We start from the raw sequence: 21688 nt of genomic DNA, 5'->3' as shown, positions 1-21688 counted from the left end.
ACTCAACATTCCTAGGGGCAATCCTCAACCAATAGGGACAGGAGCTGATGGATAAATGACCATGATGCTGGGAAATGTTTATGTAGCTCCTCAGAGGTGCCAGTAGAATCAAACTCACAACAGCAACTTCAATAAGGTACCCTCATGTGGCTCTCCCTCCTTCCCTGTTTACTATCCCCATCCTCTCATTCCTGTCTCCTAGATAACCTCTCAAATAAATCACTTATACCAAAGTCCTAGTCCCAGACTCTGCTTTCTGGAGAACTCAAACTAGCATACTAACATCGACACTCAGCATAACAGATGCAGAATTGACAAAATAATTGGGTGTTCTGGATAAGCCTGAAGAGCAACACTGATAACATACATCAACCATACATACCTAATTCTTTCTCCTTTTCCAGAACACCAATGGAAAGTGCTGGATGTCGCAGGATGAGTGCTCTGGCAGAGGCAAGCCCCACAATTCCGCCACCGATAACGACTACATCAAATGAGCTTCAAGAGAAAGTCACTTTTAAAGTAATGCACGTTTACAGTAGACCTCATCAAACTTCACATGCAACATTTTTGTCATCTATGGATAATTAATTAAACTATTAATTTATAATCATTAAAAGCAAATATTTATTGGGTTTTGTGCTATTTGGCTTCATACTCAAGAAGATACCCTTAAAAGTTACCAGCATTGCTGGTCAGTAGAATAACCAGCTACACCCAGCAGGCAGGGTGGCTAGTTGATCAAGCTGCTCTAAATCTCCACAGTACTCTGCCTGGGCCAGCTACATGTGTTAAGCATCGCACTCTTCTCTACCATCTATTCTTTTAAAATTCAAGGGCAGTATTCTTGAGGATTAGCTAACACATTAAGTCTTCAACACCTTGGTATGCAACAATTTGTAATTTTTTTGTTAAAAAGAAAACAGCCAATAGGTTCACAACCACAAGTTTAGCCACAACAAACCCTGATTATACAACCATTTTAAAAATTAGAAAGGCCTTGTAAAGTCTAACTGCAATGAGGAGTGTAAAAGATTCCCCTTAGCACTGACTTTATGGTAAACAAATCTAGGTTTTAGAGGAATATGGACACTCTTGCTTCTCCCCCCACCCCCATTTAATCCCCTCCTGTATTATATTATTTTGATGCAAAAGATATGAACAAACATATCATCAAAGAGGACAGATATACAGGTGGCAAATAAGAACATGAAAAGATGTTCAATTCCATTACTCATTAGGGAAATGCAAATTAAAACTACAATGATATATCACTACACTCATATCAAAATGGCTAAAAGAAAAAAGTGATAATACCAAATGCTGGTGAAGATGAAGAAGAACTGGACCACTCACATATTACTGGTATCAATGTAAAATAACAGTCACTCTGAAAAAAGAATATGGCAGTTTCTTAAAAAATAAACATGTACTTACTGTAGGTCTTAGTGCCTGCACTTATCCCAGAGAAAGGAAAAATTATGCTCATACAAAGACTATACATAAATATTTATAGCAGATTTATTCATAGCCAAAAACTGGAAACAACCCAGATATCCTTCAACTGGTGAATGATTTTAAAAAAGTGATACATCCATACCATGTAATGCTACTCAACAATTAAAGGGAATCACTATTCATATAGGTAACACTTAGATGGATCTCAAGATGAAAAAAGCCAATATCAAAAGATTACATACTGTGTATTTCTACTTACAGAACATTCTCAAAGTGGAAAATTATAGAGCTGGGGAATAGATTAGTGGTTGCCACAGGTTAGGAAGTGGTTAGAAAGTTGTAGAGATGGGATGTGAATATAACACAAGGGATATTTTTGTATTGACAGAATATTTGTTTCTGAATTGTGGTGGTAGTTACACAAATTAACACATAATTAAATTGCATAGAAACATATACACACACAAATGAGTGCATGTAAAACTGATGAAATCTGAACAAGGTTTATGGAGTGTACCAATGTCAATTTCCTGGTTTTGATAAGGTACTATAGTTATGTAAGATGTTATCAATGGGGTAAATGAGAGTGCTGCTTTGTTGCAAACTTCTATAAATCCATAATTATTTCAAAATAAAAAGTATAAACAAAACCTTTCCTAACCCTACTTTTCTTTCCTTAAGAAAAGCTTCCCAAAATCCTATCCCATTCTAATCCCCCTCCAATACAATAACTCAGCAACCAGAGTAAATTTTTGAAACATCAGCATTCAATCACTCCCTCTTCTCAACAACCCTTTAAAAGCTTCCCAACGCTCTTAGAATAAAATTCACTGTGTAATTAAAATAAAATAAAACCCCTGTTGTGATGTAGCCCCTCTCCTGGTGTCATTCCACACCATCTCTGACGCTAAGCTCCAAGTCACACTCAACTTCGTAATTATCGAAACAGCCAAGCTTTCCACCTTGGCATAAATCATCATCTCTAAAGAAAGCAGAGAAAAACAGTGGTTTCCAATGTGACCTCCAAACTTTAAATCACAGGACAATGAATTCTGCAGGCTTTGATTAGCCACTGAGCTGCTTCTCATTGAGGTAACTCTACGCAGTGTCTGCCTGGAACTGATTTAAGACTGGATTCAGATCTTCCAAGGAACACCAGAGATGCCAGCTAATAAACAGCGTTATTTGACTGCTTACAGTGGGCTAGGTCCTTTAACGCTCAAAACGATCACCCGCGGGAGAGCCCTAGCTCCAACTCACAACCGAACCTTTAAGGAGCTTAAGCAAACCCGCCCAGAGTAAAGTAGGACATGGAGGGGTTGTATTCAAACACAGACTGTAGTAGCCCTCTACTCAACACCCTTATTCTTTTCCTCCCGCCCACAAACACAAGGAATAAATCCTGCAGGTAGCTCCTGCGATCCGAGTTTGGAGCCCGCGCTCCACAGGATCTCGACCTTCTCTCACGCCTGGGGCAGGGAAGGAGAGCCAGGGCATAGGTCCAGCAAGAAGCGCCTCTAAGATGCAGCGTAGGCGGCGGGGGCGGGCCAGCGGCTACTCACCTAGTGCTGGCTCTGCGGCCACCCTGGCACAGCGGCCGCGGCCCCCCGAGCGCGGACTCGCACGCCGCGGGGATGCCCCTGGGGAAACCTCCGCGGGCCCATCCGCAGGCAGTGCCCAGGTAACGCAGCGCGGGCACCATCGCCTGCGTCCCCTCCCCTGCCACAGCCCCAGCTTGGCCACTTGAGCAGGACACTCTGCAGGGTCCGCGGTGTCCTCTAGCCCCGCCTCCCACGCAGGGACCAATGAGGCGCGCGCCTTGGCTCCACGTGGGAGCGGCTGTCAGTGACCAATGGGCGCGCGCGGCGGAGGGCGAAGGGCAGGCCGGCGCTGCCGTACACGCCGGGGACGCTCGCTCGCTCCCTTCCTGCGACGCAGTGAGTTGAGGAGCTAGGCCCGAGCGGGACGGGACTAGGGTGGTGGTTTCACTCTGCCCTTTCCCTTCTCCCCGCGCTGGGTTTACCGAGAATCTGTCCCGCCGTGTCGCGGGGTCTGACATTTGACGTCCACCGGATGCGGGGCCCGGGAAGAAAATCTGGGCATGATTATAGTGAAAACTCGGTTGGACGGGCCCAGCGGCCTCCCTTCCTTCGGTTCGGCCCCGCCCAGCCCCTTCGGGTCCCGGGCTCCCGGGCTCCCCGGGTCAGCTCGAGGCGGATGGCTGAGCACCCGCGGTCTCCAACCCGGCCCCACCCAGCCCTGTGCCCACTGAAGGCGCGCGCCGGCCGGCCTTAGCCCGCGCTCCGGACCGAGGCCCTTAGAGCCGCGCGGTCTTCTTTTTGTGGGTCTGCCATTCACCCGGTTCTTTATGGGTCCTGTAAATATCGCCCGGATGAACCAGGCCCCGCTCGGCCTCGGCCATCCTTTAGCGATCTGTTTCCTTATCGTTAATACTGGGCCGAGACACAGTTTTCAATACGCTGTGCGGGCCTGGGAATGCCGCCTTACCTGTCCGGGTCACACCTCCCGTGTTCTTATCTGAAAAGTGAGGGAGGTGGGCTGTTGAATCTCTCCAATACCTTATTACTCTAAAATTATGTGCTTATCACCGTGCCAGTTTAACACCGTGCTTAATGGCAGTTGAACATTTTTAGGGTCAGAACAGCTGAACAGGAAAAAAGAATGACACACTTCATTGCCGGAAGGACTTGACCTGCCCGTTTGGTTTTGGTTCCAGTCATTAGGTGGCTTCTGGAAGCCGCTTCACCTCCATGCCCGGCCCGCCCGCCCTCCCATGAACTAGGACTAATGGCAGAGTCTCCCGCATAAGGCCCATCAGGTTTTAGCACAGTTGAAGACTCGATAATTATTATGCTCGAATGATTTTAACCTTCTGGATAGTTGTACATGTTTTGCTTTTTTGTGTGAAAACAACATAGAATGTTACCTGCTTGTTCCATCACAATTTTTTTTAAGAGATGGTTATTTTTGAAATTTAAAAAAATTTTTGAGATAATTGTAGGTTTCCATGCAGGTGTAAGAAACAGTAGAGATTCTGTGTACCATTTACTCAGCCTCCCTCAATGATGACATCTTGCAAAACTATGGTACATAACTACCAGGAAATGGACATTGACACAGTCCATCCCTCTTACTTAGATTTCCCCAGTGTTACATTTATGTGTGTATTTAGTTCCACATCGTTTTTATCTCGTGTGTAGGTTCCTGTATCCACCCCCACAGCCAAGCTACAGCACAGCTGCATCACAAGAACCCCTCCCTGCCCTTTTCTAACCACACCTCCCTACAGCAGGGCCCCCCTTCCCCAGTCTGTTCTCCCTTTCTGAAATTTTGTCACTGTAAGAATTTATATAAACAGAACTATACTGTATATAACTTTTGGGAAATTGGCTTTTTTTTCACTCAGCATAATCCCCTGAAGTCCATCTCAATTGTGGCAGGTATTGATGGCTCATTCCTTCTTACTGTCCAATAGTGTTTCATGGTACCGCAGTGTGTTTAACCATTCACCCATTGAAGGATATCTGAGTTGTTGCCAGTTTTTAACTTTTTTAATAAAGCTGCTGTTAACATTAATGTACAGCTTTTTATGTATGAACCTATTTTTGTTTCTCTGGGAGAAATGCCCAAGAGTACAGTTGCTGGGTCATACGATAAGCACCTGTTTATTTTGATAAGAAACTGCCAAACTGATTTTCCAAAGTGGCTGTACCTTTATACATTTCCACCAGCAATATTCGAGTGACCCACTTTCTCCTGAGGATATTTTTCCGTTGATTTTTAGAGCAAGTAGAAGGGAAGGCGAGAGACAGAGAGAGAGGAACATCGATGTGAGAGAGACACATCGATTGGTTGTCTCCCACATGCGCCCCAACCAGGGCCTGCAACCAAGGTTCGTGCCCTTGACTGTAATTGAACCCAGGACCCTTTAGCCCCCGGGCTGACGCTCTATTCACTGACCCAAACCTGCTAGTGCGGTGTCACTATTTTTTATTTTAATCATTCTGATAGGTGTGTAGTGGAGATGGTTATTTTTTAGTTTGCACAGATGTAGTAGTTGATTTGTTACTAGATTGAATACAGAATTAGACACTTCCAGGGTCTGTGATCAGACTTTCATGGACCATAGTAGCTTTTTATTGCTCTGATTTTAAGCGTGTGTTTCTTAGTTTAACAAGGTAAAAGCACTCCAATACACATGTTCTTTTTATAAATTTTTTTCTGCTTACCCTCTTTCCTTTCAGTTAAGTAATTTCAAATCAAGAGCTCACCTTACATTTATACACCCTGTAATATTTGGCTAGAGACATTTGTGTTCATGACACCACCCTCAGCTGAGAGGTCTGGCCTTCCCTAAGTCATAAACATAATTGCAAATTTTAGAAACATCAGTTACAAATTTATGGCTCTAAACCATGTTCTGATAGTAAGAAGATCTTTTTAAATTATTTTAAATCCTGAATTATTTATTGCAGCAGTAATTTAGTAGTAATTTTTAACGCTTTAACTGGTTTTTCATTCATTAGAGTTAAATTCACCAACTCACCACTAGAGGTCTCCTCTTTCCATATAGAAAGCATTTCCAGAGGTAGCTTGAATTCATTAGAAATTGCTAAAATTAATGAGCAAAGTTACACTTGAGAATGTAAAAACCTACCAATTTATTTTTTATCTTTATTGATAAATAAAAATTTTATTTTCATGTTTAAATTATTTTAATATATCTAGTATTTTTAGAAATCATAGCGGAAGTAGTAAATTTGGCCTTTATAAGCTGAATTATAAGGTGGGCCAAAATAAGTCAAAGTGCATCAGTTTTCATAGACCACTCAAATTTACCTGCTTAATAACAGTTTCTCTGTTTTTTACCTTTCTCCATGGAAATATATCAATCATTAAAGACTATTAGCAAATATTTATTAAACTCTTGCATTGTGCTAGTTACTACGCAAAATGGAAATGAATAAGATGTGATCCTTGGTCTTCTTTTTTCTCCACATACTTTTATTTTTTCTGCCTAACTGGAAACTTTTTTTTTTTTAAAATACATTTTATTGATATTTTTTTACAGAGAGGAAGGGAGAGGGATAGAGAGCCAGAAACATCGATCAGCTGCCTCCTGCACACCTCCCAATGGGGATGTGCCTGCAACCAAGGTACATGCCCTTGACCGGAATCGAACCCAGGACCCTTCAGTCTGCAGGCCGATGCTCTATCCACTGAGCCAAACCGGTTTTGGCCTAACTGGAAACTTTTAATCATCTTTTAAAAGCCATCCCAAAAGAAAACTCTTCTAGGCTCTGACAGAACTTGTTCATACCTCTACTAAGACACCATGTTGCATGTTATTTCTTTATGTCTTCTGCCTTCATTAGACTACACATTCTCTGAGGACAGGAACCATGTCTTTATCTCTGTTGTTTTGTTTGGTTTTTCTATCTTCCCATTTTATCTCTTGAACTAGGTATAGCAGACATTCAATAAATATGTATTGAGTGAATGAATAGATGGATGGCTGAAGATGGCATTTGAATAAGGTCTTGAAGTTGGGTAAGATTTCCATAGACAGGATTGGGTGGGTGGGGAGGGATGGTACAGCATGAGTTGAATTGAAGCTAGAAAGCCCAGATTTATAAACGAGGTTGGCAGCCAATGGAGTTATTAGAGGTGGACACAGGTGGAGGGAGCTTTAACAAAAAGCTGGGAAGGGCTGAGAACGTGAAAGTGATAGCAGAGGGAAGGGAAAGTTTGCAGTAATGCAGTCAGAGTGATGGTAGAAAAGGAAGGGAGTGGGTAGGTGATTCCAGATTCTGTCCTCAAACCTCATCTCTCACTGTTTCACAACCTCAACATCCTCTGTCACTTCCTCAGTTCTGAGGTGGTTCCCACTCAGGCCTCTTTCTAGTCCTCCCTTTTTCCCTGAGTTGCAGGGCCATCTTATGACTAAGGAAAGAGCTCTGGACTGGTAGTAGCCAGAACTAGGTTCAAGTTTCAGCACTGCCACCAATTACCCATGAAACATTGGGCAGGTCCTTTTAAACACGTGCATTTATTAAAACCCCACCTTGTTCTGGAAAGGATTTAGGGTGTCAGCAAGTTACTTAATATCAGGGCTTCAGTTTCCTCGTCTCTAAATGAGGTGACATGGAGACAGTTTAGTCTAGGGCTAGGTGATCTGAGTTCCTTCCAGCTCTACCATTTTGCGACGCTGATTCTAGTCACTTGTTGGTCATCTCCTCCTAGAAGTTCTGCCAACACTTCATATTTAGAACATGAAAAACTGGGGAATAAACCACAACCCTGTCCTTCTGACATTGATTTCATAATGGCACCATTATCCGACCAGTGACTCAGGAGCAAAACTTAGTGTCATCTTCAGTTTCTCTGGCCCTCGCCCCTATAATCTCATTTACTGAATCATGTGGGATCCATTCTGCAATGTCATTCCAATTCTCCTGTCCCCCCCACCTTCCCCCATCTCCAGCCCTTTTCCACGGCCACATGTAGTTGAAGCCCTTGTTAGCTGTCTCTCTGTCCGGTGCTAGTGTACTCGATCTTGACGTTGCTGTTTGAATAGTATTCCTGAAGCATAGTTCTAAAAATGCCAGTGTTCTGTACTAAAACTTCAGTGACTCCCAACCACCTGCAGAAGAAAGTCCTAATTTCCTGGCTGATTATGCCAGACCCTTTATGATGTGACTGAGTAAATTGTCTGTCTCCTCATTACCCCCATATGCTAACTAAACTGAAATGCAACATGACTTAAATGTCCCTGCCTCAGCTAATCACCTGGATTATTGAAATTCTGGTCTGTTCTTATTTTAACGTTTGAAGTATTTATCAGGCAAATCCTTTATTTTAACTACTTGGTAACTTGTTTTCGCTCACTCCACTCTGCCTTAAGTTGTTAGTTTCTCAAAGGCAGAGACCGAGTTTCATTTCTCAGTGTTTCCCCCCACCTGGCATACTTCTAGAGAAACTTGAATTGACATAAATCAAATTGAGATCCAGTTCAAAAATCATTTTCTCAACTCACGGTTATAGGTTTTTACAGCTGGAAATCATCTGCATACATCATCTCATTTTACAAATGAGAAAACCAAGGGTCAGAGAGGTGAAGTTACTTGCCCACTCTTTCCCAGCTGCCCTTCCTCAGCTCTTTGCACTGTTCTGGTGACACTATTTGCACTCTTGTCATAGGAAGATCTGTTTCCATGTCACCTCTTGTAGACCGTGGCACATTGCTCTCTAGGTGATTTTAGTGTGCCATTTTGGTACTGGAAATGTAGACTGGGAGTGGGATTGCTTTCAATAATTTAAATGGACACCAGGTGGCAACAGTGCAGACAGACACCAAATGAGGATAGAACGATGGAACTTAATATCAAGGCTAGAAGGAACCACAGAGCTCACTTTTTTGAAGCAAAAGAAACTGGGAAACTGAGACAGGAATGACTTGTTCAGTATCAATCGAGAGGCAAGTGAGTCATCAGCTTTATTGGCACATCATTGACTTTGAAGTTGTGAAGTGATACGTACATGACTCTTGATTGCCAGTTGATGATCTAATATTAATACTGTGTTGTGTTTCTAGATCAAATGATGCTGTTTGGAAAAATTTCCTGGCAGTTGTGTGGCTTAAAGAAACTCCCATGGTCATGTGACTCCAGATACTTCTGGGGCTGGTTGAATGCAGTGTTTAATAAGTAAGTTACTCTAATTAAAATGAAGAAATGTGGGAATTGTTAAAGTTAGCTGAATTTGCAATAGATATTTGGTTATTTCTCGTATTCCAAATGGTTTTTTTGTATAGTATGTGCCTCATTTTGTTTAAAAACAAACAAAATATATACACAAATTGACCCCAAAATAGATTACAAAGTATTAACATGACTGGGTTGCAGGATGTCAGTGACTTTTATCTTATTTGGCTTTTCCATGCCTTTCAAGTTTTCTAAAATTAACATTTATTATTTTTATAATCAGAAAAACTCAGTAAATAAATATTTTAGAATATTTTATTCTATGGCTTCTTAATAGATGTAGTTAGCCTTTTGAATACTATCAAGGCAACTCAAGTTTTTAAAAAATTAATGGGTAGCATGCTTAGAAGCATCATTTTGAAACTGAAGAAGCTAATTTCCTCATTGCTTAATATAGCAATAACACCAGTGACTAGGGAAAAAGGCATATATAAAAATTAATAAATATCACTTAATAAGATTAATTTGAACATAAGTTCAAAATTATTCCCTTTAATCTTTTATCATTAATAAAAACAATAACCAAGTATATCATTCTTTCGATACAAGTTATTGAGTACTTCCTGGTGTCAAGCACTATGCTACATCTGAATCAATGAAGACTCATGTCTGCCTGATAAACTCATATAAAAATAATATGCCTTCACAGAGACCACTTGGAAACAAAAATAAAGCAGGAAAGGTAGCATGTAGAGCCATTGTATGTTTTTCTTTTACATGGATCTTACTAGTATACTTGTTTCCCTCCTCAGTCATTTAAATGAAAAGTTTTTTCTATTCTGTCTTTATGTTGATGAATATAATTAAAAAGCTAATGATTATAGTAAAAGCTAACTACTTTTGTTCTCTTTCCAATAGAGTAGATTATGAACGCATCAAGGATGTTGGCCCCGAAAGGGCGGCCTCCGAGTGGCTGCTTCGCTGTGGGGCCATGGTACGCTATCATGGCCAGGAGAGGTGGCAGAAGGACTACAACAACCTCCCAACAGGCCCTCTGGACAAATACAAGATCCAGGCCATCGATGCCACCGACTCTTGTATCATGAACATTGGATTTGATCACCTGGGTAACTACCCTATCATTTGCTTATGAAAAATGCAGGTGATTTACAGTGACATTTTGTTGCAGTTGAGTATTATAGTCGTAGATATGTCCTTTTTGCCTTTTCAATATCATCCAGTTTGTTTCTTCTTATTTATAATATTTTTAAATTAGAGGTTACAAACTCCTTCCTCTCCTTTCTCCCCTTACTAAGCTTGTCTCTACATGACTTTATTCTGTGGCTTTTGACTTAAAATTCAAGCCTTGTTTGTCAAACTGTCTTTGTCAAACTCTTGTCATTGAGAAATCCTCAATGATGTAGGAATAATTCTATCCACACAGCTTCTGCTTGGGTGGGTTTTTGTGTGTGTGTTTGTTGTTGTTTTTTTCCAGTGCCTGGATGTTTCACTGCAAAATGGTCTTATCAGCACAACCTGTATGGTGAATACCATGTATGGTTATTAAGGTGACTAATTGTTCCACTTTTCCTGGGACTGAGAGGTTTCCCAGGACATAGGACTTTCAATCCTAAAATCGGAACAGCCCTGGGAAAACTAGGAGAGTTGGTTATTTTAATGGTAAAGCAGGTTCTTAAACTGCTCTTTTCCTCCTAGAGGGCCTACAGCATGTTGAAAAAATAAGACTATGCAAGTGTCATTATATCGAGGATGACTGTTTGGAGAGAATTAGTCAATTGGAAAATTTACAAAAAAGTTTATTGGAAATGGAAATAATTTCATGTGGGAATGTCACAGACAAAGGCATCATTGCTTTGCATCATTTAAGGTAGGTGGTCAGTGCCAAAATGGAAACTTGATAATGATGTTAAGGTGAAAAATCAGAATTTAAAACACTTGAGGGATGGTGTCTTGTTTTGAAAAATACAAGAAAATGACTTAACTTTCATCTTTAATACTTTAAAACAGTTGAAATTATCAACCTTAATACATTATGGTTTTATTGCATTTTTTAGGGATATTGCTTAAAAAAAATAAATCTAAGTAAAGCTCCTAGCATGGTGCCTGCTACAGTAAGCTCTCAAACATTAGCTATTAGGCTTCCTCTCTATTTTTAAAATTAATTTCCCCCATGTTTTGCCAATAACCTATCGCAGGAAGTTTGAGAATTTTAAACATTAGAACCAAAAGTACTAGATTATTCGTTTCTTACATTAGTTGAGGCTTCAGGGCTTCATCTTGAGTTCCTTTAAGAACTTTGCTAGTTTGTTTCCCTTTCTAGGTAAAGATTCATATTTTATCTCTCTCAGGCAACGGTATTCTATGCCATAGTATACATATAGTATTTGGAAAGATTCAGCTAGAATTATTGATGTAATTCTGAACAAGGAATATATATATTCTGTGTGTAGTTTTTTCTAAAAGTCAATAAATCAAGTTTAGTTTTAATACTATAATTGAAGTAACTTCTTTCTTTTTTTACAGAAACCTCAGGTATTTGTTGCTAAGTGATCTTCCTGGAATAAGAGAGAAAGAAAACCTTGTTAAAATCTTTAAGACATTACTACCTTATCTGGAACTAAAATTAGACTTGAAGCAAAATAATAATCATCAATAAGTGCCTTATTCAATATAAAGTATCATTTAAAATTATTGATCCTAAACAGCAACAAATATTATGTAAGCATCAATAGAATTATAAGGATATCATATCATGATATTTTAAAAGCAGAAAGTCCATCATGTAGAAAATAAATATTCAGATGAGACTCATTAAAGTTACTAAACTGGAAGTGATGCAAACTTGGTAACATTTTAATTCTAATTTACTCATTTTATATAGATATCTCTTGATGTAGATACTGACTTAGAATTCTTTAAAATAATTTAAATGTACAACACAGATATTCTTTATTGTATTTTAACAGTAATTTATGTTGCACTTTAAAGTTATTGAAGCATCCTATATAATAAAGAGGCAATATGCAAATTAACCCTCACACCCTCACAAGATGGCTGCCTACGACCAGACCGGCAGGGGGGTTAGTGAGGGATGACCAAAAAACTGATCAAGCAGGCTGCGTGGGGCGACCAGGCCGGAGGGGGGTTAGTGAGGGACAACCAAATGACTGAACAACAGGCTGCATGGAATAACCAGGCCGGCGGGGGGGTCATGAGGGGCGACCAGGCCGGCAGGGGGGCAGTTGGGGATGACCAGGCCAGCATGGGGGGCAGTTGGGGGCAACCAGGCTGGCAGGAGGGCGGGCAGTAAGAGGCGACCAGGCCGGCAGGGGGGGGCATTTAGGGGAGACCAGGCGGGTGGGGGGACAGTTGGGGGCAACCAGGCCGGCAGGGAGGGAGCAGTTGGGGGCAACCTGGCTGGCAGTGGGGGGGCAGTTAGGGGCGACCAGGCCGGCAGGGGGGGGCAGTTAGGGGCGATCAGGATGGCACACAGAGGCAGTGAGGAGTGATCAGGTCAGCGGAGGCAGGGGCAGTTAGGAGCAACCAAGCAGGCAGGCAGGTGAGTGATTAGGAGCCAGCAGTTCAGGATTGTTAGAGGGATGTCCGACTGCCAGTTTAGGCCCGATCCCCCAAGGGGTCCGAGATTGGAGAGGATGCAGACTGGGCTGAGGCCTCCCCACCCCCCTGCCCTGGCACAAATTTTGTGCACTGGGCCTCTAGTGTTACTATAAATGTACAATTTGGAAAAACTGAAAGCTAAATTTCAGATTCATTGAAGTCAATTATGCCAAGAAGTAAGTGGTTGCAGAGGCATTCATATTGCTCTCAGGATTTGCATGCCTTTCTCATAATCCTGCATTCCTGTGTTTTTCATACTTACACCCTTTCTCTGAATGAGTAGTTTCTGGCTAATTTGTCTATTTGCTAAGCTTAGTCTGGTATTTTATTATAAGTAGACATAAATACTTGGCTGAATTCAAATAGTTCTGCTGATTGCATTAGAATAGAGGAAACAATCATGAAGACCAGCACTTACTTTTTGCTTAAATTAAAAAATTGCTATAAACAAAATTTTAACATGCCAATTAGAAATGGATTTTATTTCCCCATATACATTGTATACTATTTCCTGTGAGCTCAAGGATATCGTAAAGAAGGATAAGCACAAAATTCATTTTATATCTAGAAAACAGTGTTAAAGATTATCATTAAGTAAATAAAAATATATCTTTATTTTTACCTGCTTAAAGTGGCCCTGATTCAGTTATTGTTAGTTATATACAAACTTGTTTGTGGATTTCTATACGTTTGGCTTGAATATAACTTTGCAAATAATGTCAAAATAAACACTTTTTATGATACAGAATTCAGGTAGAAAAATGAATTTTAATTGTGTTCAGAAACTAGCTTATATAAATAGCACAAACCATAAATGATACACTATTTACTAATATAATTGCCACTGTCATTAAAAAAATCAGAAATTAGTACATTTACAAAAAAGACAAGGATATAGACTAGTTTCATGTGAAACAGTGGTGATTCCATGTTAAGAAAAGATTACAGGTATGGTTAAACATAAGCATACATTTAATAGAACTCATAAAAAATAAGCACTTCTGTCTCAGATTTGTTTGATTACCGTATGATGAGGCAACTGATTCACCACAGTTTAGTCTGGAGCTACTTTTCTATTCTGAGTGGTTTACTGTAAAACTATTAGATTAATTAGGCAGTTATAGTCATCTGCCTTGTCAAGTGCATTGTTTTGGGTTAAGGAAAAGAAGAAAAACACCAAATGTAAACTAGTCACAGAAGTTGGATATCCTTCTTTGTCCTTTGAATCAAGGCTCATAACAAGAATTAGATAATACTGGGATTAGCCAGCTTACTATCAACTCTAGGCAAGAAGCTACATACATCAGGAAGACTATGGATATCATTAAATTGGCTGGGTAGCCAAAATGATTGAATAGTTGCCAGAATTTGGTGGATTACTTAGCTGTAAGTGAATAAGGTCATATGCTCTCATGAAGAAAATTAACATAGCAGTAAACAGGGTGTAGAAGAAATGTTTCGAAGATACAGTAAAATACAACTTTCAAAACTATGGCTGAAAACTGCTAGGTATAGGAACATCACATCAACCAAAAATGGCTAAGTTACAAGAAACAATTTTATATTGCGCTTGTGTCCAGGTGTCAAGGATGAAAAAGCTGTTTGAATAGGAGCAGTAGGCCAAATCAGAGCTAATTCTGTCATCATTTTAAGTATCACTGTGCAAAGCTAGGGATCCTCGGTAATACATTTTTTTTTTAATCCTCACCCGAGGATATTTTTTCCATTGATTTTTAGAGAGCCAGTGGAAGAAAGGGAGCGAGGAAGAGAAAGTGAGAGAGACACATTGATGTGAGAGAGACACATCAATTAGTTGCCTCCTGCACACACCCCGACCAGGTCAGGGCAGGGATCCAATCTGCAACTCAGGTATGTGCCCTTGACCAGAAATGGAACCTGAGACCCTTCGATGCTCAGCCAATGCTCTAACCACTGAGCACACCGACCAGCACTTAGACTACATTTTTATTATTAGTTGTTAGCATAGTGTACACACACACACAGAGTGGGGCAAAAGTAGGTTTACAGTTATGAATACATGAAACTCAGTTTATTCTTATATTATAATTGTATTGTTTTCTATACAAACAACTGTAAACCAACTTTTGCCCCATCTTGTGTGTATATATATTAGGTTTACAACCTAATGTCTTTCATGACCCAAGTAAAAGCTCACAAGCAATTTCTTCCAAAACCCAGATCCCTATAGCCCTACCTGCAGATCTGTCTCCAAGCCTGAGGCTGAGCTGGAGAGAATGTTCTAAATGCTTTTAGGCTGGCAGGCGTAGTTCCTGCCAAGCCTATAGGTTTCGTTCTACTCCTTGATCACCTTGGTCAGCTGCCAATCTGCATGCCATTGTTAGCAAGGGGAATTGAGTGAACAAATGTAGATGGATATAGTAAATCCATCTTCCTGAAAAAGTGACAAAGGTGCATCGTCTACTAAAGGTAAAGACAAAAGTACATGGGAAAAATATCTATAAACATATCACTAAATACATAAGCATATGTTAGTCTTTTGTGATAATCCATGATTTTAAATATTTTGAACTCTTAAATATTCCAAAAAAAATGGTTTAAAATTTAAAAACCAAGAGATAGAGCAAGCAGGAAATGGGATTTTAAGTATTTTGATTTCAAGAACAAAAACTCTTTTTAAATATGATGTTGAAACAATCTGAAAAAGCAGGAGATAGGATCCAAGGAAATACATTTGGGTGTTTTGTAATCCATTTTTCACTTGTTGCATAATGTACAATTGAAGCATAAATCTTTTTTACATGACTAATTTTGCCAGAGGAATGGGCGGTAGATACTATTTATATGTCTGTCCATAAGTCCAGCTACTTAGATACAACAAAAACACAAGTGGAAATCAAAACGAGTTTTTCCTTTCTTTTCGGGACAACATTTTCAAGCATGGAAGATTGCTTCTGGAATTTCCCTTCACATCTTGCCAAGTGGCTTCCTCCGGTTAGTTACTTATGTTTTCTCAACATGTGATGGTCTTCAATCAAATGTATGATTTATTTTCTTGGGGTTATTGATCAGTTCTTTTTTGTCATCAATCTCCAAGCTCCTTAAATGTTTGGAAAATGGTAATTAAGTTTCTTGGTATTACAGTAGTACTTCTTATTATCCAAAGCTGGAAGGATGTTGCTGCTAGTCAGCTGAGGTAGGTTCTGAAACTGAAAATATAACACATAGAATTAGGTCCAACACCATGCACTTTTTTCATTGTTGATGACACATCACAAAAGACATAAGTAAAATTTTTAGCACAGAAATACTTTTTCTGCCCAGAATCCAGAGCCTGAGAAAGGACAAAATATTTAAATTTGGTCTCTGCTTTTCCTTTTAGAGGTTTGTTTCATACTAAAAAGAAAAACATGCACATTAAAGAAAATTTAGAGAATGTAAAAATGAAAAATTTACATGTTAACATTATAGGGAAAAAGCGGACATTCACAGGACCTTAGGAAGCTTTTAAGCCAATGCCTTGTTTTATAGCAAAGAAAACTGATGCCGGAGCATTTGGGCGATTTGCCGCTTACTCCTTGGTTAAAAAGAACTGCTCCCTTCATGCTACCATAAAACGTCATGTGAAAGTAAGGAGAACACACATATATTATTTGTATCTATATATATAAAAGGCTAAGCGACCATCCGGCCGGTAGGTATGATGCGCACTAACCACCAGGGATCAGATGCTCTACGCAGGAGCTGCGGAGCTGTGGTGACTTGGCAGCGGTGGTTCCCGGGTGACACAATCTGGAACCAGAGAGAAGGGAGCCCGATTCCAGGGTGCATCACCCAAGAACTGCCCTCTAGCAATCTGGGACCCCTCGGGGGATGTCGGAGAGCCAGTTTTGGCCCCACCCCCACAGGCCAGGCCGAGAGACCCCACCTGCTGGAAGAACCCTGTTCACAGACACCCTTTGAGCCGCAGTGTTGCCCCACGTGCAGCCAGCCGGGGAGGGACCGCAGGAGGTTGGCTCAGGGCATGTCCGGCCCATGTCTCGCCCAGTACCGCCTCTCTGGCCACCTTCTAATTAATTTCCTTTCAGTGTGCATGAATCCATGCAATGGGGCACTATTTGTACTATATGGCCGTTGATATGTGAAAAGCAGGTACTTTTTATTACTTTTAAATCAAACAGTTGAATTGTTCAGTACTTACAAGTAATACAAATTAGTGGTATTCCCATATTCTTTCAAGTAAAAGTATTTCCATCAAGACCCTTTATTCTTGAACACAAAGAAACAGCAAGATAAGGGGAGAAAGTCTATTTCCAGTCTGTTTTTCTATTTGGATCACATATGATAGAGAATAAAATAAAAGCATTCTTAATTTAAAAACTCTGGTCTATCTTAGGGCCCTGGAGTTCATTTGGTACCTGTTCCTAATGGCCTGTACAACCTCTTCCCTCCTCCAAACCTCACACACCATCAGCTATCACTCAGCGTGCTTTGCAGTGGAGGCTGCAAAGGGAAAGTTTAAGGCAAGATAATTTAAGCTTAAGGGGTATCTAGGCAGTTCCGGAAGTGACTAGGGCAGCCTGCTCATCTTAGTTGTGGTTCCAACTACAGTCCATTCTAAGTTTTTACATCTTTTCACTATGACAAGGCAATGTAAGGCCATTCTGCCACTTTACGCCAATCATGACTCTTCATGGGCTCCCAGTGTGCAGTTTGGATGCTGTTTGGTTACATGCACTGTCCTGCTGCTATCACTGAAGGCACTCATCACTGCATTTACCCTAGCCAACTCTGACAATAAAGGATCGGGACGGAAAACACTTCCTTTCTGGGATAAACCTGGAATGTCAATTAATACTCAAGGTAAACAAGATGACCCAGAGCTACCTGGGATAAATCTAATTTCATTTTCCAAAACTGGATACCTGGCTGAGACCTGTGCTCATGCATGCCAAACACCCTGGCTCTGTGTGGCAGCTGGGAACTGCAGGGCAAGGACACCTTTAGGATTCAAGGAGAAGGAGCTGTCTCTTGGGGCCCTGGCTGGGAAATCATGTGACCAGTGTCCTGGGGCTGGAACGAGGTGCTGGAGCTGCAAGTCACAATTGCCACCTCAAATATAGACTCAGACTCTTTCACCAGGTGGCAGGTATGAAATCATTTGAAGCTGTAACCTTGGATGCTTTCGTAAAGCAGTGCCCCATTTTTACCCCAGGCAGGTGCTTTGGGTTCTGTCTCAGGGTCTTCCTTGTTGGTTTGTCATATTTTGCCAAATCCCTTATTTCTCTGATGCTGTCAAAATATGGGTGCTGCAACAGCTGTTCACACGTCAGTCTCTCAGCAGGATTCATGTGAAGACAGCCCTGAAAGAAGAGAACATTCCATCTTACTTTAAAAAAATAATACTAACTTATTAATGTCATTTCTTTCTCCTTTGTAAGATGAAACTTACAGTTTAATCAGTTGGGAACAAGACGGGGAGGGAGGAAGTAAGGGGGGGGGGGACATCCAATCATGATTTTAGTTCCTTCCATGATCATTCCTAAATGAGAAAGCACATAATAAATACTTTCTAGAAATAGCAACGAAGAGTCATTTCTCCACCTTGTTCTCTTCTGAGGCAGTTGGTGCTCTGCCCCGAGGGAGTAGGATACAGGGTCCACTTAGCCTGTTTAGTCCCTTGCATGTACTTTGTAAAAACGAGATGTGGTGCCCTAGCCGGTTTGGCTTAGTGGGCAGAGTGTTGGCCTGCAAACAGAAGGGTCCCGGGTTCCATTCTGGTCAAGGGCACATGCCCAGTTGTGGGTTCGATCCCCAGTGGGGGGCCTGCAGGAGGCAGTCAATCAATGATTCTCATCATTGATGTTTCTCTCTCTCTCCCCCTCTCCCTTCCTCTCTGAAATCAACAAAAGAAAAAAACAAAACAACTAGATATGTGTGTTTTTTATTTAAAAAATAACACATACACATGGTAAAAATAAAATGCCCTAAAGATTCAGCAAAGTCTTTCCACTACTCTAGTTCTTCCATTCCCCCTTCTAAAATCAGATATTTTTGTATGTTCTTTCAGAAATAGTCTATGCATTACAAGCACACGTGTCTGCATGGAAGCAGATGCATAATATACATCCCTTTATATTACAACATTCTTAACTCTTTGCTTTGCCAGTAAGTAGGCCATAGGGCTCATAATTGGATAGATTAAATCTCATGACCCCATACTCCAATGAACTGTCTCACGTTTTAAATTACGTTATAGATGCATCAGTAAATGCATTAAATACTTTTTTAAATATATTTTATTGATATTTTACAGAGAGGAAAGGAGAGGGATAGAGAGCTAGAAACATCGATGAGAGAGAAACATCGATCAGCTGCCTCCTGCACACCTCCCACTGGGGATGTGCCCGCAACCAAGGTACATGCCCTTGACCGGAATCGAACCCGGGACCCTTCAGTCCGCAGGCCGACGCTCTATCCACTGAGCCAAACCGGTTTCGGCGCATTAAATACTTTTTGAAATGGATGGAACATTGACAGTAACTTGCGAATATTTTAATTGGCACCTCATTCACATAGGACATTTCTAAAAACATGTATGTATATAAAGTTTTAAAATCAAAACCTACTTCAAGTATACTAGGGAGTTGGCTCTTTAAAAGGATCCTATGGCTAAACATTTTTTGAAGGATCCTTTTTAAAAACAAGCACCACTCCTCTGAAATTTCTATTTTGTGTAAATTTAGAAGTCAAATACAATGTTGGGTTTATTTAAAGTGGTGTGTGGCTCAGTTGGTTGGGCATATTCCCATGTACTGGAAGGTTACTGGTTCAATTCCCAGTTAGGGCACAAGCCTGGATTTCGGGCTCCATCCCAGGAGGGGGCATGCAGGAGGCAGCTGATGAATATCTCATTCTCCCTCTCTCTTCTAAAAATCAATTTTAAAAAAATCTTTAAAGTGAAAAACACAGATGTTATTACTGTAATAGAATAGGACCCATTTTAAAAACTGAAAATATTTATACTTTGGAAAGGAGAAGAATTCCAAAAGGAACACTTTTCAGTCTATGGATTCCCCAGTGAGAAAGAGGCTGTGTGCTTCCTGGTTGGCTGGAAACCATGCTTTTACCTTCAAGAGCCCCAGCGCAGGATAAGAGATGTTTGGAAATTTTAATTCAAGTGGTTCCTGTTTAAAAAAGAAAAGAAAAGGGAGGTTTTATTTGCAGCATGTATTCAAATAGGAGGTTACCTCAGATTGCATTTCTTTTAGTGAGAGAATCATCTTCCTGGCACCTTCCTTGCCTCCTCCACCCTCTGCCCACCATACCTGTCACTCCCTCCCTTTGTCTGTTTCACAAGCTCCTTCTCTCCCCACCTCCAAATTGCTTTTCCAATTTTCTTCCTAACCACTCCTCTTACTTCTTGGAAAACTGATGCAGGTAGCAAAATATGAGAAGACAACACTAGGAAATAAAAAAATAGTCAAGCAATTGTTATTTCTTTTTCTTCTGCCTCAATTGATATAACTTGCCTTGCCTCAGAATAATAAAGGGGCCCAAATATTTGCATTCACAAAAAAGAAGCTTCCAAATAGATTTTTTGTTACCCAGGGGAACAGATGCTTCTTGGTTTTCTGAAATAAACTGCTGTGTTCTACCACAAGAGCCTGCTGTCTCCCTGATCATCCTGTTGTTTAAACTGTCTCCCAAGCAGATATTCATCAAACTCTCTTTGGCCATGTAAGACCAGTCACATGCTGGAGTCAATGAGAAATAACAAACAGGATAAAGTGGGAGGAATGCCCAGTGTCAGACAGACAGACAGGCCAGTTAAAGAGAGATGCCACTGACAAAGAGGCTAATCAGAGACGGGTGCCGAGAAAGTAAGAGTCAGCCATCTGAGCAAAACAGATGGCCAGCTGTGCTGAGTGTATAAAGGCGGCACTGTGGCCAGGCTCCTCGAATGAAACACTCCCTGGTGCTGCAAGCAGTGTTCTTTTGGACAGGGAACCAGCCAACAAGAGCCAGTTCCTGAGTGTGCACTTATTAATCACGGATAAGAGAGCCTCAAATTTGGAATTCCCTGTAATACATGGAGAAAAATATCCCAAAGCCTCCATCCCCCCAGCTTAAATCAACAATTTTCAACAGTGTGCTGAAAGAATTTTTAAAACATGCAATACCTGACCTCTTTTCCCTTAGGTTATCAAATTAAAAAATGACAACAGCCCTAACCGGTTTGGCTCAGGGGATAGAGTGTCGGCCTGTGGACTCAAGCGTTCCAGGTTCGATTCCGGTCAAGGGCACGTACCTTGGTTGCGGGCACATCCCCAGTAGGGGGTGTGCAGGAGGCAGCTGATTGATGTTTCTCTCTCATCGATGTTTCTAACTCTCTCTCTCCCTCTCCATTCCTCTCTGTAAAAAATCAATAAAATATATTTTTTAAAAAATGACAACAGCCAACACAATAGCTGCCTGGTGTGAATGAATCAAAATTACCTATTTTTTAAATATATTTTATTCATATTTTACAGAGAGGAAGGGAGAGGGATAGAGAGCTAGAAACATCGATGAGAGAGAAACATCGATCAGCTGCCTCCTGCACACCTCCCACTGGGGATGTGCCTGCAACCAAGGTACATGCCCTTGACCGGAATCGAACCCGGGACCCTTCAGTCCTCAGGCTGACGCTCTATCCACTGAGCCAAACCGGTTTCGGCAAAATTACACCTATTTTTTTTGTCAGGTTGGCAAAAATATATTTTTTGGTGTGCACAGAATTTTAGCAATTGGTTTATATGTGCCATGAGATGAACAAGGTTGAAAACTGCTGGCTTAAATATTTCTCTGCTATTTCTGTATGTTGAATCTGAGCACGGCCAGGGATG

General features: G+C 40.9%; 3 protein-coding genes across 7 annotated transcripts in view; 1 reads left to right on the top strand and 2 right to left on the bottom strand.

Annotated features, from left to right (window-relative positions):
* Positions 1-3239, bottom strand: part of L2HGDH (L-2-hydroxyglutarate dehydrogenase) — a 36998-nt gene extending 33759 nt beyond the window's left edge. The window contains exons 1-2 of one of the 3 annotated variants that reach the window (XM_080665614.1): positions 3021-3239; positions 383-498 (exon numbers count right to left, since the gene is read on the bottom strand). In XM_080665614.1, coding sequence (XP_080521740.1) covers positions 383-498; positions 3021-3160 — 256 coding nt within the window. In that variant the 5' untranslated portion in view covers positions 3161-3239. The remainder of the gene's footprint in view (positions 1-382; positions 499-3020) is intronic. The other 2 variants (XM_080665613.1, XM_080665612.1) reach the window with 2 other exon arrangements.
* Positions 3240-3312: 73 nt separating this feature from the next.
* DMAC2L (distal membrane arm assembly component 2 like) lies at positions 3313-13442 on the top strand. Of its 2 annotated transcripts, XM_080665676.1 has the most exons (6): positions 3313-3395; positions 6944-7029; positions 9074-9185; positions 10101-10309; positions 10899-11070; positions 11727-13442. In XM_080665676.1, exons 3-6 carry the CDS (start codon positions 9079-9081, stop codon positions 11857-11859), a joined length of 621 nt encoding a protein of 206 aa, XP_080521802.1. In that variant the 5' UTR covers positions 3313-3395; positions 6944-7029; positions 9074-9078; the 3' UTR covers positions 11860-13442. The 2 variants fall into 2 exon arrangements, with proteins under 2 accessions (XP_080521802.1, XP_080521801.1); XM_080665675.1 differs by lacking the exon at positions 6944-7029 and having other exon boundaries at positions 3364-3395.
* A 129-nt stretch (positions 13443-13571) lies between these two features.
* The window catches only part of CDKL1 (cyclin dependent kinase like 1), a 54914-nt gene continuing 46797 nt past the window's right edge, over positions 13572-21688 (bottom strand). The window contains exons 8-11 of one of the 2 annotated variants that reach the window (XR_013960456.1): positions 19931-19987; positions 18253-18342; positions 18011-18163; positions 14557-16009 (exon numbers count right to left, since the gene is read on the bottom strand). Coding sequence is in view for 1 of the 2 variants with exons in the window: in XM_080665644.1 (XP_080521770.1) it covers positions 15902-16009; positions 18011-18163; positions 19931-19987 (318 nt within the window). In the remaining variant the exon portion in view is untranslated. Of the gene's footprint in view, positions 16010-18010; positions 18164-18252; positions 18343-19930; positions 19988-21688 lie in introns of both variants that reach the window. The other variant, XM_080665644.1, reaches the window with a different exon arrangement.

The sequence above is a fragment of the Plecotus auritus genome, assembly GCF_963455305.1.
Source record: "Plecotus auritus genome assembly, chromosome: 1".
NCBI lineage: Eukaryota > Metazoa > Chordata > Mammalia > Chiroptera > Vespertilionidae > Plecotus > Plecotus auritus.
This window is presented reverse-complemented; position numbering and strand designations above follow the sequence as displayed.

Coding starts and splice junctions, on each gene's coding strand:
- DMAC2L (XM_080665676.1), top strand. CDS start 9,079: ATGATGCTGTTTGGAAAAATTTCCTGGCAGTTGTGTGGCTTAAAGAAA. Junction 10,310..10,898: donor CATTGGATTTGATCACCTGG/GTAACTACCCTA, acceptor TTTTCCTCCTAG/AGGGCCTACAGCATGTTGAA. Junction 11,071..11,726: donor ATTGCTTTGCATCATTTAAG/GTAGGTGGTCAG, acceptor CTTTTTTTACAG/AAACCTCAGGTATTTGTTGC.